This window comes from Urocitellus parryii, chromosome 2, assembly GCF_045843805.1.
Source record: "Urocitellus parryii isolate mUroPar1 chromosome 2, mUroPar1.hap1, whole genome shotgun sequence".
NCBI classification, from domain to species: Eukaryota; Metazoa; Chordata; class Mammalia; order Rodentia; family Sciuridae; genus Urocitellus; species Urocitellus parryii.
Genome location: NC_135532.1, coordinates 170,692,546 through 170,711,161, shown reverse-complemented (window position 1 = coordinate 170,711,161; position 18,616 = coordinate 170,692,546). Strand labels below are relative to the sequence as shown.

At 53.2% G+C, this 18,616-nt stretch overlaps 2 protein-coding genes across 2 annotated transcripts in view; both read left to right on the top strand.

Annotated features, from left to right (window-relative positions):
- Adcy5 (adenylate cyclase 5) overlaps positions 1-18,616 on the top strand; it is a 145,178-nt gene that overhangs the window by 87,956 nt on the left and 38,606 nt on the right. The window contains exons 3-6 of the mRNA XM_026394175.2: positions 3,249-3,370; positions 14,331-14,442; positions 15,889-16,016; positions 17,983-18,141. Coding sequence (XP_026249960.1) covers positions 3,249-3,370; positions 14,331-14,442; positions 15,889-16,016; positions 17,983-18,141 — 521 coding nt within the window. The remainder of the gene's footprint in view (positions 1-3,248; positions 3,371-14,330; positions 14,443-15,888; positions 16,017-17,982; positions 18,142-18,616) is intronic.
- LOC144252563 (large ribosomal subunit protein eL42) lies at positions 1,531-1,925 on the top strand. Its single transcript, XM_077794809.1, has one exon. The coding sequence runs from the start codon at positions 1,559-1,561 to the stop codon at positions 1,877-1,879; it is 321 nt and encodes a 106-aa protein (XP_077650935.1). The 5' UTR covers positions 1,531-1,558; the 3' UTR covers positions 1,880-1,925.

The window sequence follows — 18,616 nt, the reverse complement described above, 5'->3', positions numbered from 1 at the left end:
CTTCCATTTTGGGGAGTGGCTCTTCACATCAGGGGTTCTGTCCCTTCTCCAGGATGATTACTGCTTTACAACTCATCATAATTCCCCTGCTCTGGCCCTGGCCAGGAATTTAGGGGAGAAAATACTTTTGACATACCATGCTCAGGGTAAGGCATTGGGAGGGCATCTTGCTTCCTGTGACAGGTCCTTCTCCTCCGCCATCCAGAGCAGGCCATGCAGAAAGAGCTCCTGGGTGCCATGTTATGAAGGGACTCAGAATTATTCCCCCACTGCCCCTGTCCACACCACCCAGCCCTCACCTCTCAAAGTAGTTATAGATGTAGGAAAGTCTCTCATGAATCTCAACAGTTTATAGCACTCTTGACCCAGTCATCCAATATCACAGAATAGTCCTAAAGGACAATTTATTTCAGCAATAATTATGCACAGAGAGTTGAGTAAATGTGAGACGGCCTTCAGTGGCCATGCTTTCTGATGCCTGGAGATGCCAGACAGATGTGTGGAGAGCCACATCCTTCACTCATTTACCAGTTTTCCAGCTCCTGTCCCCAAGGAGGCCTCTCCTTGTACTCAACAAAAGGAGGTGCAGCTGACAGCCATTGATGCTCAGGGTAATCAGAGGCTGTATAGAGGGCAGCCCAGGACAGGGTGGAACTCTGGCAGCTGGAGCTGGACCTCCTCCAGGGGAGGAGGGAAACCCGAAGGAGAGTTAGGAGCAGCACGTGAGGGTGTTGATTCCAGGTGAGGGACTCATGCACAAAGACTAGCAAAGCTCTGGGAGCCTGCGGACCTTCCCATGTTTCTGCCTGTCTGGAGCAGGGTACAGACTTCAGTTCATGGGTTCTGGGAGGGGAGGTGGAGGGTTGGGGACAAGCCAGATGGTAGAAACTTCCAGGTCCGGCTGGGGGCATAGGCTGATCCCGGAAGCTTCAGGAAGCAGAGAAGGCGATGTGGTCTGGCAAATGTTGTACACAGGCACTTGCTTGCTACCTGGGAGTGCGGGTCAGAGGCAGCAAGCCTGGAGGCCAGACCTGACTCAGAGGCTACTGGACCTGAAGGTGACCTGGCCTGCGAGAGGCTGAGGTAGGGACACTAGCAAGGGTGCTTCATCAAGGAGAACTGCAACCAGTCCTGGGAGAACACAGGGAGAGGATGAGGCACAGGAGAGGGAGGTGGATCAGAGTGAGGGGTTGCAGTGCAGAACCAGGATGAATAGGTTCAGCGGGTCCAGAAGAGTCCATCCATGATGTGGTGGTGATCAGGAGAGTGCTGTGGTAAAGGAAGTGTTTTGGAGAGATTGGGGCTGTATAAGCTCAGGGAGGGCTTGGGAGAGGCTGTGTGGTCAGAGCCATGCCACCGGAATCCCAGAGACAGGTGAAAACTGGACATGGGCAATGGAGAAGGACACAGAAGTGAAAGGGCAAATACAAGAGCTGTTTCCAGGTCAGCAGGACTTGGTGAGCGCTGGACACTGGGACCCAGGGAAAGGAATGAGTCTGAGTCAAGTTATGAAAAGTGAAAACAGCTTTCTTTCCTTGCCGATAACGCTGCCGCAAACATGGTGAACGTTCCTAAGACCCGCCGGACGTTCTGTAAGAAATGTGGCAAACATCAACCCCATAAAGTGACACAGTACAAGAAGGGCAAGGATTCTCTGTATGCACAGGGAAAGCGGCGGTATGACAGGAAACAGAGTGGCTATGGTGGGCAGACCAAGCCAATTTTCAGGAAAAAGGCTAAAACTACAAAGAAGATTGTGCTGAGGCTTGAGTGTGTTGAGCCTAACTGCAGATCTAAAAGAATGCTGGCTATTAAGAGATGCAAGCATTTTGAACTGGGAGGAGATAAGAAGAGAAAGGGCCAAGTGATCCAGTTCTAAGCTTCATCGTTTGTTTTGTTATGAAGATAATAAAATGTTGAGGTTATCTTCGCTTAAAAAAAAAAAAAAAGAAAAGAAAAGTGAAAACAGCTTACATGGGCAGGGTATTGACCTTGGTGCAGGAGTCTGGGGGTGTCTTGGGCAAAGGTAGGGGACTTGGAAAGAAGAGTTACAGGAAAATGAAAAGGTGGGAAGGCGCATCTGGTTAGGGAGATGGTGGCAAGTCATCCAGGTGGATGCTGGAGACCAGGGAACCCTGGAAGGGAGCTGGGATGTGGACAGTGGAGGCCTGGCACCAGAGGAGGGAGAGAAACCCGGAAGGACAGAGCAGCAGGAGAGACTCAGTGCATAGTAAAGGACAGGAGAATGAGAGGCTGGGGGGCACCATAATGAAGGCGGAGGAGGAGAGAATTGGATGAATGAGACTGTCAGAGGGCCTGGAATGGAGGGAGGGCTGAGGAGGGCCATTGCAGAGACCAGACTCCATGATGGCAGCAGGGCAGCCCTGGGGGAGAACTTGGGAAGGCAGCAAAATCCAGACCCTATAACCAGCTGATAAGAGCTGCCCCAGGGAGTGCGGGTCAGAGGCAGCAAGCCTGGAGGCCAGACCTGACTCAGAGGCTACTGGACCTGAAGGTGACCTGGCCTCCTCCCTCGGCTTCTCTCCCACCTCCCGTTTGACTGATTTTGTCTCTTGGTTCAAGTCGACTTGCTTTCCCCTATCTCCTGCCTGGGCCACTGTCCCTGCATATGTATTTGGAGCAGTCACTCATTGTTTGGCCTCCAGGAAGGCTTCTCTGGTCATACCGGTTCTCCTCAGCCTAGGCCAGGCATCCCTGCCCAGTGCCCCCATAGTACCCCAGAGACTGGAGGCTTGGAGAAGGAGGAGCCTGCCCTGGCTATAGGCACATGGTTATGACTCCTGGCATCCAGAATGATGCTCCGCACATGACAGCTGGATGAGTCTTATGTAATGCTGTCAGTAATCCCTCCCCTTTTACAGATGAGGAACCTCTTTTCACTCGGGAAGTTCAGTAGTTTGCCCAAAGATACAGTTTCTGGTCACATCCATGTTCTAAGCCAAGGGCTCAGTCCTTGTAGGTCCACCAGGAGTGCCTTTCCCAGTGCAGCATGGTGGCAGGCCAGGGGTCAGACTACGAAGTACCCCAGGGAGATGGGACCAGAGGACCCTGGGGGCATGAGTCCAGCTGTTGCCCTCCCCATGCACATAGATGCTGCTAGCCCCCTGAACCTCAGGAGAGCCTGAGGGGTCTTCCAGGGGCCTGCAGGCAGGGGCACAGGTGTGGATCGAGGGGACTCACCAGGCAGGTGGAGGAGTGGTGACAAACTCATCTGCTCTCCTCCCCAGGAACGGCTCCTGCTATCTGTCCTTCCCCGTCACGTTGCCATGGAGATGAAAGCAGACATCAACGCCAAGCAGGAGGACATGATGTTCCACAAGATTTACATTCAAAAACATGACAACGTGAGGTACGGGTGAGGCTGGGGTGGGGCTTGGGACAGGGTAAGAGAATTGGACCCCAAAGGAGCCGTCCCCACTTCTTTCCTTGATGGGGGCGCAGCCCAACAGGGTGGCCTACTAGCTTGGGAGTGTGTGTTGTCTGAAGCAGGGTAGGCCCATGCTCCAGTCTGGTGGGTACATTATCATTGTACCCTGTTCAGCTTTCTTTGGGGGCCAGGGGTGGGGTGGGTAACAAGTCTACAGAAGAGGAAAGAGAAAAAAGAGGAAAAAGAAATGAGCAACACTAGCTATTAGGGGAACTTCTAGCCTAACAAAGGAGACAGCAGCATAGGCTTGGGACCCCAGTGTCCCCCTCATCTCTGTCTTCATCACCGCAGCTACTTGCTTCCTTTCTGGGCCCCTACGTCCCAGACACTAGCCAGGCCTCGCCACCTTACTGCGGATCCTCCCAGCGTTCTGCAAGGTGGGCGCAAGCAGCCTCCCCAGTCTATAGATGAGGCTCAGCAGGGCTGAGGCCCTTGCCCGCAGTCCTCCAGCTCAAGGGTCAAGACAGGGTGCACCCGAGTCCGCCTGCCCCAAAGCCCGCGTTCCTCTCGCAGTGTATCTGCTCCCTCCCCAGACAGAAGCTGCTGACAGCAGGGTCATGCAAGCAGATGTAGATTAATAGACTGCAAAATCTGCTTATGAGTTCCACAGGGACACGAAGCGATACAGTGGCCTCATCCAGCACGGCTCCTGGAGAGCCTGGTAATCCTCCCATATGCTAGAAAAGGAGCCGCTGTGTGTGCTTGGAGTTACATTCTCCCTGGAAAAGTTTTCCTAATACCTGAGTCCTCTAAGATTACTGTAAAGAGAACCCTTTGGGAGCTTGGGCTGCATTTTCAATACAGGGAGGGAATGGATCATGCAAATTGTTACACATGTGCACGAACACATGCATGTGCACACACATACATACACACACGCACTCTGAAAGTGGGGTGGGTAGCAGTGGGGCCAGGGAAGGCTGTGGGGTTTCTGTCTTGTTTTGTTTTTGCAGTTCTGGGTATTGAACTGGGGGCCCACACATGCTAGGTAAGTCTTCTACCACCAAGCTACACCCCAGCCCGGAGACCTGTTTTTTTCATGCAGAACAAGCAGAATTGCCCAGGGACCATGAGACCATTGATTCTACATTGTCTTCTCCACCTGTTCTCTCAAAACTGAGGCTGAGGACTGGGGATGTGGCTCAAGTGGTAGCGCACTCACCTGGCATGCGTGTGGTCTGGGTTCGATCCTCAGCACCACATACAAACAAAGATGTTGTGTCTGCCCAAAACTTAAAAATAAATATTAAAAAATTCCCTCTCTTTCTCTCTCTCTCTCTCTCTCTCTCTCTCTCTCTCTCTCTCTCTCTCTCTCTTAAAAAAAACTGAGGCTGAGGCTTCTGAAGGAAAACGTAACCTCACACACAGTCAAGCTCTGCTTTGAGGAGCTCCCAGCCCCTCACCCCAAAGTCTACTATGCTCCTCTGTCAGGCAGGGCCAGCACAGTCAGTAGTGGCTTCAGTCTACCAGGAAGAGGGCCACCCCAGCCGAATTGCTATGACCAACAGGCATCCTAAGGGGGCTGAACCTTGGAGTTGGGGGTGGCTTGACTCATGGGCGTGAGCCTGATGGGTAGCATGCTGTGCTAGACCCACCGTTGCTGCCTCTCATGCCACCCCGTACTCCGGGGTGAATGATTGCTCATGATCCTCGTGGGTACTTGTGGAGAGCATGCTTTCCTGGCTGCTGGCCAGAGTGTTTTCATATATTTACTTAATCCCTGCACAAAGTGTCAGGGGTTAGCACTCTTCATCATTGCTAATTTACAGATGAGGAAACTGAGGCACAGAGGTTTAAAACCTGTCCAAGATTACATAGGTGATTAACTGGGAGAATTGCCCCTAGAAACCTTTCTGATTTCAGAGTTTTTATCCAGCCTGACTCCTGGACACATTTATATATCCAGAAGAGGGAGTTTGGGCAAGGACTCTGTGGGAAGGTGGCTTCAGGCCTGGCTCAGAGGCTCAGAGGAGAGGGAGGAGAGGGGTTTGGCTTCCTGTGTGTGTGTGTGTGTGTGTGTGTGTGTGTGTGTGTGCGCATGCACATACACACATGCCTGTGTGGTTGAGCATAGCGCTATCCCCGTGGGACATATAAAGAAACAGCCTTCCCTATTGAGACAAATCCCAGAAACTCAAGTTTCAGGTGAGAAGGGGCAACCCCAAAAGCAGCCCTGACACCAGCTGAACCCACTTCCAGCTACTGGAATTTTCTCACTGGCCATGGTATTGTCTGGGTAGAGTGTGGACAAAAGGAGTTTTTCCTCGATCGCTCATAGCTCAGCAGACCTTGCCACAACTTCCACTCAAACATGCACAAAGGAAATCCAGAACACTTGCTGCTCAGAAATAGCCTGGTACTTAAGGCGCAGGTCCTCAGCCTGGCTTGGCCACCACCTCTGGCACATCTGGCTGCCTCTGAGTCTCTGCCCAGCCCCTTCCCTCTCCTCCAGGCCCCTCTCCCACAGGATGGGTGTCCCCTACTTCCTGACGTCCCCTAGCTTTTGACTCTCAGGTCCCCAGCCCTCCAGCAAATGGGTTTGGTCAGAGGGGCTGAGGCCTCTTTTATGAGGATGACCTCAAGGAATGGCTCACCCTCTGTGTGACCCCTTCTCCCTTCCCTCCCATAGAGGCCGTGACTTTAGTCAATAAAACGACAAGGCCCTAATCACAGAGTGGCCTGAGTATTTGCACAAGAATCAGGCCCACACTCCAGTGGGGGTATTTCTGTCTAGGACATGCCAGGATCAATGACAGCAATCAGAAAAGATGAAAGGAGAGAGAAACCAAGATGCCATAATTTTCCTGGGGATGGAACTCAAAGCATGAGGGAGAGAGGTGGCTGGTACACATCAGAGGCCAGCCACCTGCAATCATATGCAAATATCCTGCTGGGGCTGTTTTCCCTGGGTGGTTAGCAGCACTGGGCAGCCCTGGTGGAACCACAGTGCTTGCTCTGGTCTGTTTGGGGGTTGGACTTTGGCTTGGGTTGGGGGGTTGAATAGTAATGGGGGGTATAATAGTTTTAAAAATCATTTTGGGGGCTAGAGGTGTCACTCAATGGTGTAGTGCTTGTCTAGCAGGTACAAGGATCTGAGTTCCAGCCCCAGCCCTGCGAAAAACAAAACTAAAACTAAAACAAACTAACAAAACACACACACACACACACACACACACACACACTTTGGGGTCAGTAGAGAACCGAGGTTGTTAGGCCTTGGCTCTGGTGTTAAGCAGCTCTGCGTGTTATCCCAGCTCTGCCCTGTCCTGCCTGGCTTTGTGACCAGGGAAAGTTACTGTCATTGAGTGGCTCTAAACCTCAGTTTCCTCATCTGTAATATAGGGCACCAAGAGTGCCTACTTAATAGGGCTGTAAAGAGTGCATGAAAGAACACAGGAAGTGCTGAGCACAGTTTCTGGTAAATAGTGTTCAATAATTGATTATTGTTACTGGCATCTCTATGATTCCTATCGCACTTCTATCAGCAAAGAAAGGCAAGGCCTGGGATCCTCTAGCTGAGAATGGAGGGTGACAAGTCACATTCATCCATTCTCCATGGAGTTGTGGTATTTAGAGAAGGTGACGACATGCTGTTCTCCAGCCCCACCAAGAGTAAGGCCACCAGAGTAAACCAACTTCACAGTGTGACAGAGGGGCCTGGAGAAGGACTGATGGGGTCTTGGGGAGCAGGATTTGTCCTGGTAGGGAAGGGAGATAGAGAGGGGCTGGCACCCCTCAATGTCCTCTGACCCAGAGGAGAAGAGTTCACACGATGCAGTTCCTGGGGTACCAGCAGGGGCTGGCTAAGGAGCCTGTAGAACATTCTGGTGCTGGGCCAGCACTGGCTATGGGTTGAAGCAGGCCAGAGGCCAAGAAACCCCTGGAGACCCCACTCTTAAGACCCTGGATGCCTCTCCTGGCTGTGGTGACAGATGGACTGTGTCACCACTCTAGCTGAGCAGCCCACTGGGGCTGGGGTCCCTGGGCCTGTGGTTTACCAGCTTTTCCTTCCCTGCCCCACCCACCTGTGCCCCATGCAGATGGCAGTGCCCAGTTAGGGCAGGGGCTATGTCATCTCCACTTCTGAGAGGGGTGAGGGCTGCTGGGCCATGCTGGCAGAGCCTGCTCTGGGGTCAGGGGGGGCGTCAGGAGCTCTGCCTGGGAGGAAGGAGATCAAAGGGGCTACAAGCAGATCAGCCACACCACATGGTCACAGTAAAAGGTAGACCTAGACCAGACGCAGGTGCTGCCAGGTCACCCTCACCGAGTGGCCACACTGTAGAGTAGAGCAAGACAAGTGTCCGTCTTGAGCAGACTGGTGCACAACCCCACTCTGCTGCTGGGGACTTGTGGGAACTTGAGCATGTCACCTGGTCTGAGCCTCACTTTCTTATCTGTAACCTGGAATAGACCTGTCCATTCACTCATCCATTCAACTCATTTTTTACCTCTGTCCCTGTCAGTGGAGACAACCATGCTCTAGGACACACTGGAGGTATGTGCTCCGTGACACGACTTGAATTTAAGGTGCACGCCATCACTGACATGGCGAAGCTCCCCTCTGTTAGAGAAGACACATACTAAACAAGTAATTGGTCAGTTGCCACCATGTGCTTACCTCAGGTGAGGCATCCTGCAAAGAGTGGGTAGCTACCCAGGAGAGGTGGAATTCACAGCATTTAGATGTTAAACAACTTAGGTCTCACTCATGGTTACAATAGGAACCCTGCTGAAGGGCAGGGATCACCAGGATTCTCCCTCCTGCCACAGTTCCTTCTGAATGAGGATCACTCTGCACCTGACTCTGCACACTGGAGCCCTTTAGTTTATAAGGTAGCAGATCTAGTGGGGTGGGCAATGGAACATTCCAGATTCTTTATGAGAAGGGAGAGAAGCCTGTCTCTTCTAGGGAGCACTGGTCCCCTGCCAAAGAATAGTTCTCCCAGGGCTCCATCTGTCCCCCTACTTCTTTCAGGATGGGGGGGGGGCTGCTGGGGGCAGTGGTCTTCCTTCATTGGCTTGAATCAAGGCTGAGTTTGAAGGTACCGGAAGCACTGGGGGCTGCAGCCAGGGTCCTGGCAGAGAAGATGCTGCGCCTGGTCTGGGAATGAAATAACCAGACCCCTCCCCACATATGGGGATGCCTAGGGTCTGGGGAGGGATGTCCTGCTTTGCTTTCTTCCCCTTTTAGTCCCTTCTCTCCCCCAACTTCCCCCTAACGTTTCCCCCTTTAAAGGTTATGATCTCCTCTCTCTCCTTCAAGGACTTGGCTGCATTCCCCAGGTTACTCTGGCGTCTGGCTCAGTCATGGTGTGGTTCTGAATTACAATAACCACACCACAATGTCTGAGATGCTCAGATACCCATGGGCAGATTGTGCCCCCTGTGGGCAGAGGGTGGAAAATACGCCCCTCCAGCCAACCCCAGGAAGAGCCAGCCATGAACACAGCATTCCTGTCTCAGGCCTGGCATCAGGAAAGCATGATGACCTCCACTCCCATGCCAACCGTAGATACAAATGGGCTTTTGCCCCTTTTTAAAAAAATTATTATTTTTGTCCTTTTGGGATGGTGGTCTTGTTCTGTTGCCCAGGCTGGGCTTGAACTTGATATCGTCCTACCTCAACCTCCCGGGTAGCTGGGATTACAGATATGTGCCACCAAGCCTGGCAAACACTTATATTTTTGTAGTATAGTGATTTCTTTAAAATCTTCAGAAGCAAGTATTTTTATTATACAAAAGATGTGTATTCTGGGGTTGGGGATTTAGCTCAGTGGCAGAGTGCTTGCCTAGCACGCGCAAGGCCCTGGGTTCGGTCCTCAGCCCGGGGGGGGGGGGGGGGGGCGGGGAAGATGTGTATTCTTCGTAGAAAAATTGGAAAATAAGAGCAGTATAGAGAGGAAAACAAAAGCACCCAGAGTCTGCTAATGATTGCATGGGTCTTGGTACAGTTCCTTCCTTCTTTTGTGTGTCCCCTTTAGGAAGCATTTCCCCAGGTCTTGCAGGACTGTGTAACTGAAGTGTGTACCGGTGTTCCAGCAGGTTCTATTGCCTAGATGGGTCAGGGTAGGATTGCGGGGGACAGGAGGGACAGGTAGGGTCTGCAGGAGGCCCTGAGGCTAGCAATGTAGATGGCAGGACTTGCCCTGACCCTGGCCCCTGGAGCTTCTTTTGTGGGACTCTGCTTGCTGGAGGAAGTTTTCCCTTCTCTGGGAAAGTGAGAGGGTGCAGCTGTCTGTCCTAGGGCAGTCTCCCTTTGGTGGACTTTGTGCAGACTCTGGTATGTTTGGTACCCCCTCATTGGCCATTCCCCCTTTTCTTTTTCTAGCCTGTGCCCTGAGATGGCTCGGCAGCTGCTGCAGCTCCTATTCCTCTCTCATCTTTTTTCTACCACCCCTTGGAAAACAGCCGCGGGTGTCTGTTCACACCTGGTGGTGCCAACTCACCTAATAGATGTGACTCACTGATCTTCCTTACCTTCCCGGGGGCTTGAACTCAAGTGACTCTCCAGGCTGGATGATTTGGAGCAGGGAGGGGGCAGGCTGCAGGGGACAGCCCTATTGGTCACAAAGAGATGGATGGCTGATGAAGAGGCCCAGCCACTCCAGCCTCTCACCCCATATACCTAGGGCCTGTGAGGCCCCTTCCCCGCTTTTCCCACCGGGCCTAGGAGGTGAGTTGAGACCTCGCCACACTCCCTTCTCAACCCTGCTCCCTGGCTCCATGTGGGATGTGGGGTGAGTGCCCAGCAATGCTCAGGACTGCAGGGGAGCAGGGGCACTGTTTGTCAGCAGTGCCGACTTGCCCAGGTAGCGAGGAGCATCAGCTCCGGGGTGTCCAGTGGTGCTGCAGGATGTGCCTGTGTGCAGGAGCAGAGCCAGAGGCCGACAACTCCCTAAAGTCCCAGGGCCTCTTGGCAGCAAGAGGGAATGGCCAAGAGGAAAGGCGCATCATGCAAAATGCCTGTGGACAGGTGAGCTGAGGCTGCAGGGAAGGCCAAGGGGCCTGTGAGTAATTGGGATGAAGAACCTCGTGCTCCCCCTCTTGGAGTGGGAGGCAGGAGAGCATGAGTGACGGTGTCAGGCAATTAAGGAGGCACACTGCTGCATAGGCCCTCCCCCTGCGTCTGGGCACCTGCCACAAGTGCCTAGTCCTGTGGCCAAGATGAGCTCTCAAGTGGGAGCTCATCAATGAATTGGTGCCTGCTCGCTCGCCTGGGCCCAGCGCTGGCTTGTGAAATGGGCTGCAGAACCACCAGGGAGGTCAGCAGAACAGATAGTCTCAAAAAACAGAGGAGCCTCCAGAGGTGACAGATGCCAAGCAGAATACTCCTGGAAGTCACAGAGAGATGGGGCTCTGCCTCTGACGGGAGGTGTGAGGAATGTGAGGTGGCAGTTTCCACAAATGTGTAGGAGAGGCTGTGGCGAGTTCAGAGTCGGGACCTCAGGGACCCCATATGAGTTCCCAGGCTAGAAGCCGAGCTGTGCTCCCAGCACCCTCATTCCTGGCTGGTGGTGGCCGACCTGCCCTCCCTAATCCTTCAGCAGCTGGTGGAAGCCTCTGGAAGGGCCAGAGGGGTAGATGCCCAGGAGCCTGGAAGGAGGTCACGTTTCAAAGCCATCTGTGGCCCTTCACACACCCATGTTGCTCCCTTGTCTCCCGGCACGTGTCCTCGGTAACTGTGTAACCATTGGTTCTGCGAATATTGCTGGAGCCATCCGGAGCCAGGCCCTGGGATTCCCAGGCTTGCCTCTCAGGTAACATGCCGCCCTGTCTCTGCTGGGTCGGAGGACTCTCCTCTTCCTACCCGAGAGGTTTCACAGCTGCCAAAGCCAGGCTTTTGCTGTGTAGCTTCAGACCCAGGGAGGAGCAGCCAGTGGCCTTGGTTGGAAACCCTGGAGTGGGTCAAGGGGACACTGGCTGAACACATTCCTTGTCTCCCATGCAGATCTCGATCCCAGCTTCCCTTGGTTTGAAGTCTCGAGAGATAAAGAAGAATTTCCAGGTCTACTATGTGACAAGTGGTTTTATGGAGACTGGGAGAGAACTTGTCCCAGTGGGTAGAGTGGGATGACCTCCTGAGAGAAAGGGACAAGGTGGGCCAGGATGGGGATCTGTGTGCTGTCACCCAGACACCCTCTGAGTGACGTGGTGAAGTCATGTGCCAGGCAGCTGCGCCTCATCAAAGTTGGAGGATTTGCACCCCGCCTCACCCCCCACTCTGGAGCAGCCTTCTGGTGTCCTGAGTCCTGTGGCCTAGGGGGGCAATGTCGCCTCGCCTGTCCTTATCATCCTCCCATTTGCAGCCTGTCCTACTTCTCACACTCTTTCCGACCCTCCTGCAGTCATCTCTGCTGATCTAGGCTGGGGCTGGCGGAGGGGTAGATGCTGGGGATGGCTCTGGGCGCAGGCCTGGGAGCTGTCCTTCTGTGCTTTTTCTGGGAGGCCAGCCTGGCGGAAGCCTGGGATGCATTCCCTGGTGGCCCAGCCTATCCACATTCCCTGGGTTTGCCTTGTGTCTGTCGAGCAGCTGCTTAGAATGGCCCCTTTTGGTAGAGTCCTGTACCTGCCCCAGGGGCCACAGCACAAACCCACCTATGACCACTCATACCTGCTCTCTGCCTCCCCTGATTCAGTGCCAGGGCATTGAATTATGCTTTTATTAAATGACTGTGGGGCTGATAGTCAGCATGCTGTCAGTTTGTTCTACTCCTGAGTGTGGAGCCAAGTTGCCCGTGTGGCCTTGGGCTGGTGACTCCACAGTTCTGAGCCTCAGTTTTCTTGCCAGTAAAAGGAGCATACTAACCTCATGGGGTGGTCAGGCTTAAATGAGTGTGTGCCCGTAAGCAGGTTTAAACAGTGTATTCAGAATGCAGGGGGTTTTATTGTGATTCGGGTATGGTGAGGCCAACAGACCAGGAGACGATTGCTCTTGAAAAGACTGTTATAGTTCCCAAGAGGAAGGGACATACCACATGGAGCCACATAGGCAGACCAGGGAAAAAGGCACAGGCTGGGCCTCCACTGTGCTTTCCTTGGGAAGGACCTGGCTAGGCAGGGTAAGGAGGTTTATGAACAGCCACCTGGAATAATTTCATGGGACTCTGGGGTGTGGGAGCTGCCCCTGGGACAATGGCCTAGTGGCCCAGCGGCCATTGGTTGGTTTGCATATGAAAGGCCTACACCAAGGCAGGTCATTTGCTGTCTCAGGGAGTTGTCTAGGCCTGAGGGGTCTGGGAGACCTCAGGTGTCAACTCATCAGAGTAAAAAGACTTGCTTCATTAAGGGTACAGTTTCATTCCGACAAGAGGACTAAATGGGAAGTATTTATAATACAATAATAGATATGTTAATTAGCTTGATTCCATTCCTCTACGCTGTGTGTGACTAATATCGCTTTGTATCCCTTAAATATATACAATCGTAATTTGTCCATATTCAATAAAAATAAAAAGACATGCTTAAGATACCAACACACATTTTTGGTTAAAATGACAAAAGGTATTTAGTTCTACATTCATGATGTGCATGGTGGAGCCTCAGGAAGGTGCAGTGGGAAGAGCCCAGGCCTTGGAGGAAGAGGCCCATGCTGCTATCTCCTGCTTCCCCCATGTTTAGCCTCTGCTCTGGGTCAGGGGGGACAGGAGGACGCCAGCCCCTTAATTGCAGGGCTGTTTGGAGGACTTAGTGAGAGGACCCTTTGAAAGCTCACAGCTTGGTGCTGGGCCACCAGGAGCAGCTCAATGCATGAGAGTTATTACATTTTTGTGTCCCTTATAAGGGAAAGATCCTCTGGGGGCCCTTACACATTCTGGTCCTGTGGCCTTCCCTCTGGTAGTCTGTTTTAAAGGAAAACATTTTCAACCTAAGGGACATCAGCCCCAGAAGTGAATGTAAGATCCAGAGCCAGGTGGTGCATCTGACAGCGTGCCTAGAAGGAGCCGGCTTCCAGAGACTCACTGGTCGTGTGTCTTCCCTTTCCTCCCTGGGCCTCTGTTAATCTCTCCCTTCCAGAGGATTCCCTGGGATGGAGGGCTTTGGGTTTGCTTAGAGTTGTGTCCCCTTCTGTAGGAGACAGGGAAATGAGATCTTGGTAGTGCACCATTCTGACCTGAAACACTTTCCAGAGCAGGTGTATAGAAGGGCCCTTATCCAGGCCCAACCACCTCAAGGAAGCTGCTCCAAGTCCAAATGGGCAGGCCTGAGAGGTAACCTCTCTTTCTCATGCCTTCATAAGGCACATACCTCAGGCCTCATGCCACTCAGCCCTCCTGTCCTCTTGCTTGAGACTGAGGGTATGGTGAGAGTTCACAAAGGAGAACAGAAACGCAGCTCCCAGTGAGTGGGAGAGACCAACATCCTCAGCTCTCCAGGGAAAGGGCTCTGTGCCCTACCTACCAGCCATCTGGATCCCCCAGGACTCTTGATGGCCAGTCTTCTTAAGCCCTGAGGGGCCCCAGCTGGGTCCTGGCTGCAGCCTCAGCCTCTCCTTCCTCACAGAGGTCTGCCTTAGACCTGTTCGGGCTGCTGGAACAGCATACCAGACCAAGTGGCTTGTAAACAACAGAAATTTAGTTCTCACCGTTCTGGAGGCTGGAAGTCCAAGGTCAGGGGGCCAGCATGAGGGAGTTCTGGTGAGGGCCTTCTTCTGGATTTCAGATGGCCATTCCAGCAAATGCACACGTGGAGAGAGCAGAGCCTGAGGAGGCAAGCTCTCTTCTCTCTCACGAGGGCCCTAATCCCATTCACAAGGGCTCCACCATCATGACCCGATCACCTCCCACCTCCAGCACCTTCACATTGGGCACAAGATGACATAGGAATGCCAGGGGACACGAACATTCGGACCACAGCAGGGTCTCCTCCTCCACTGTCTCCCCAGCATCCTGTTTGCTGACATCGAGGGCTTCACCAGCCTGGCCTCCCAGTGCACTGCCCAGGAACTGGTCATGACCCTCAACGAGCTCTTCGCCCGCTTTGACAAGCTAGCTGCGGTGAGTCACTCTGGGCCTGGGCCAGAGGGTGGCCCGGTCTGGGCAGTCGAGGGCCCTGTGGTCAAGCCCCTGCTGACCCCCAGGGTGGGCCCATGCCAGGCTGTGCCCTGCTGGGAGAACCTGTTGCTAGGAACCAGCGATGGGCAGAGGGACTGCTCAGGCAGTGGCTGTGTCCTCACGCTCCAGGTCAGCCCAGACATCACACAGCTGGAGGTGCTTTACTGGCCTTGGGGGAGTGAGCCGGGCCTTCTCCATGCCCTGTCTGTGGAAGGGGTGGCAAGCCCTGGGAGGCATTCTGCCCCAACCCCAGCGGGATTTCTGTGTGAGGCAGATTAGATGCTGTGTGATCACATTCCTGATGAAGTTGGCCAGGGTAGTAAGAGAACGAGTCTGAATCCCCACCTGGCCTGTGAGCAGCCAAATGCTACCCCTAGAGGCTTTCATAAAGAAGATTCCCCGACATTTGGACAAATTGGAAGCAACGCCCCACAGCAGCAGGGGGGTGGAGAACATGCTCCTCCATTGGGTCCCCATTTACAGACGGTCGTCCTTTCCCAGTCCATGGCTTCAGGTGGTACTCGAGGCCTTTGTAGAGTCATTGCATCTAAGTGGCCACTTCAAACAATGTCCACTGACATGTGGAAATGGCCCCTGTTCCACATGGATGCCACGCCTGTTTGTGGATAAAGGGGTGATGCTGGTCAGGGCCTGTCCAGGGCCTCTGAGGTTGCTAGATGGTGGCTTCATCACTGATCTTGGACAAAGTGAATGAGGCATGCTGCCTGGGTGTTAGATGGACCTCAGGACTCCAGGCCACCTGGCCATTTGAGTCCCAGGGTCCCAGCTTTGTGGAGTAACCTTTGGGAGCCAGGTTCGGGCAGCCTGCAATTGATGATTAATGACAATTCATCTCCTAATTATAGATCAGTGGTGGCCTGGGGCACCTGTCACTCAGCAGCAGCAGTGGCAATTGCCTTGGCTCTGTGGCACTCCTGTGCTTGCTGATTTAGCAGAACTCTTTTTGACAGACCTCTCGGACGGGCTGAGGGTCAGGGAAGGGTTTGGTTCAAGCTCATTTCTGCTGCTAAAGTCTTTTTTTATATATAAGAAGAAGAATCAAAACTGTTTCTAGATCTTGGGTCAGGAGTCTGAGTGTGCTCCTGGGACATGGAGTGGAACCAGAGATTCTCACCCCAGGCATGGGACCTTCCCTGAGCTGACAAGGCTGCCCTTATTACTGCGCCATGGTGGACTGCCGCTCCAGGCTTGGGGAACTGGAATGCCTTTCTGAGCAGTTCAGCCCATTGGCTGACCCCCCACCTCCTTCTCCCATGCCTCCTGATAAGCCTGGCCTGGGACTAGGCTGAGTTCTGGCTTAGGGTCTGTGGGGAATCTGTTTGCTTCCCATTTCTTTTTAATTTTTTAAAAAATCAATTTGCTTTCCAGGAGAATCACTGTTTACGTATTAAGATCCTGGGGGATTGTTACTACTGTGTCTCGGGGCTGCCAGAAGCCAGGGCTGACCATGCCCACTGCTGCGTGGAGATGGGCATGGACATGATCGAGGCCATTTCGTAAGTTCCGCACTCAAGGGAGACCGTCCACAAACTAAGTAATGCCTGCCTGGCCTACTGGACAGATGGAAGCAGGACAACCACGGGGCAGAGCCATCTCCCCACCCAACCGGGAGGCAGATCTACACCTCCAGACTTGGTGGCTTCTCCAGGGCTCCTTACCACCCACATGGGGGTGCTTCACCCAGTAGAGGCACCAGGGGGAGGACTCTGCAGGCTCCAGGCAGGGGGAGAAGCTGGCAGTCATGGCAGTGCCCCGGGTGGGCCTCACACTCCTGGGTCTTCTCATAAACTCCCAGCCGGGGTAGAACCCACTGGCCTCACTTCCTCCCGGATGGGAGAGCTGGGCTCACAAGGGTTAAACAGCTCAACAGGGCCTAATCCTAGTGGGTAGATTCATAACAGGAGTTCCCGTTTCAGAGACTCCACCCTTCCTGGGGGCAATAGCAAAAAGGCTCTTGGGCCATGTCTTGGTCATCACTAGCCATTGAAGGAACCCTGGATTTTGTAAAATGAGGACAATCCAAGCCTGCATGTCAGCCAGGGGAGCAGGTCAGAGATTGTGTCCAGGTTCAGTAACTCTGGACTTTAGGAGTAGCCTGGACAGGGGCAAAGGAAAAGACAGATGGCCAAGTCAGAGGTCAGAGTGGATGGCTAGGAAGGTGGCCAAGTCTGTTGATATTCACCAGGTGTCCCCTGCATGTCTGGGCTAGATAGTCCCTCATCCAGCAGTGCAGAGTATATTAAGGAGGACAGGCCAGGACTCCCATTGACTAACATTGATCAGATGTTTCACGTGGACAGAACAAGGTAAGAGAGGCAAACTCTATGAGGAGGGGGCAGTTGGTTCCACTCAGGGGGTTTAAAGAGGCTTCACCAAGGAGGCAGCCCTGGAAAAAACACCAAGGCATAAAACTCCTAAGCAAGTGTCCTTCTGCATACATTTGGTCATACATGGGCTGACCAAATTGATCCCAGAACAAGAGAAATGATGGATGACAGATCTCCCCTGCCATCTTCCCTCTCCCTGATGGGGGCCAAGTGGGGTGATAAGCCCGGAGTTCAAGGGGTGGTCCTACCCACTAGGCCACATCAGACTACTGGTCCCATGACTGGCCAAGTGGTCATCCCTGGCGTATCAGAGGCTCCCAGTACCTCAAAAGTACAAAATGTGTACACCCTGGCACCTGTGCCCTCTTCTGCAGACTGTGGGCAGGCCTGGGAGCACCAGCCACTGACATGTAGCCTCCTTCCCAGTCTGCCTCCCCCTCTCCCTTAGCATAGGAGGTTATAAGTGAAGGGCCCATCTACATTTCTGGGGACCCCTGGATAAACAGGGCCTGGGGGCATCCCATAGGACATGAAACCCTCCTAGACCCCTGCATCTTCCCAGATTCCTTTTATCTCCTGAGTAGGGAATATGTGCTCCCTTGAAACCCAGTTAATCGCTTTTCTCCATCATCCTGCTAATGTCAGAGAAGCAGCAATGTGGATAAATCCAATAAACAGATAATCCAAAAGCCATCTCTGTCTTATCCATAGAGCATTATGATTGGGGTTTAGAGTGGCTGTAACTTCCCTATTGGGTTCTAGTTGACACTAAGCTACATTTGCATTTCTCTGAATACAATCTAATTGACTGAAGGTAGCAATGGCCCTCGGTGCCCTCTGGAGGGGAGGCAGTGGGACCCTGGGCTACAGTGCGAGGCACTACGCCACCTTGTGGACAAGGCAGGAATAGTGCCTCAGTTTAGTGCCCCTGAGCACCAGGACCAAGCACCTGCAGCGCCTACTCCCAGTCCCTTTCAGGTTGAACATTCTAGATTCTATTTAGTTTGGACCAGAGAAATGCCTTTTAACTCCTATGTCTTCCAATGCTCTCCCCGAGCCCTGCCTTCCAGCCTCACCCCCACCTGTGTGCTTGACCCTTGACCCTCCCCCAGCCTTACCCCTACTCCATCCCCAGGTTGGTCCGGGAGGTGACTGGGGTGAACGTGAACATGCGCGTGGGAATTCACAGCGGGCGAGTACACTGCGGTGTCCTTGGTCTCAGGAAGTGGCAGTTCGACGTCTGGTCTAACGACGTCACGCTGGCCAACCACATGGAGGCTGGTGGCAAGGCAGGGTGAGTGAGGGCCCAGACTTTGCTTCCTGCTCAATCCCATTTGGGAACTATCCCGAACAGGCAGGGCTGGGTGGAAGGGAGGGAGATCCATCTGGCTGGTAGAACTGAAGCAGGGATTCCTTGACTTATTTAAATCACAGTGTGGTCAAGTTGTAGAGAACATCATCATGATCTCCCTTTGCCAGGGGCGAGGGGGCTTACAAAAACTGTGGTGATGGGGTAGAGTTCTGAGCAGAAGGGAAAGGTTTTCAAGACTGAAGCTGACATAGAGGCCAGTACTAGGAGGTGAGGTGTGAGATGGTGTGGGTGTAGTAGGTGTGAGCTTTCTGAAAACTGGCCTCCAAGGGCCATCTTGATAATATGGGAAGGATGTACATCTGAGCCGGAGTTTGGGGTCCTGGGCCTTGAATCATGGTTGACTCAGAACTGCAGTTTGGTTTTGCATGGGAGGGTTAGTTCTGAGCTTGCATTTTCT

Excerpts from the sequence above, each read along its gene's own strand:
- LOC144252563 (XM_077794809.1), top strand. The coding sequence starts at position 1,559 with ATGGTGAACGTTCCTAAGACCCGCCGGACGTTCTGTAAGAAATGTGGC.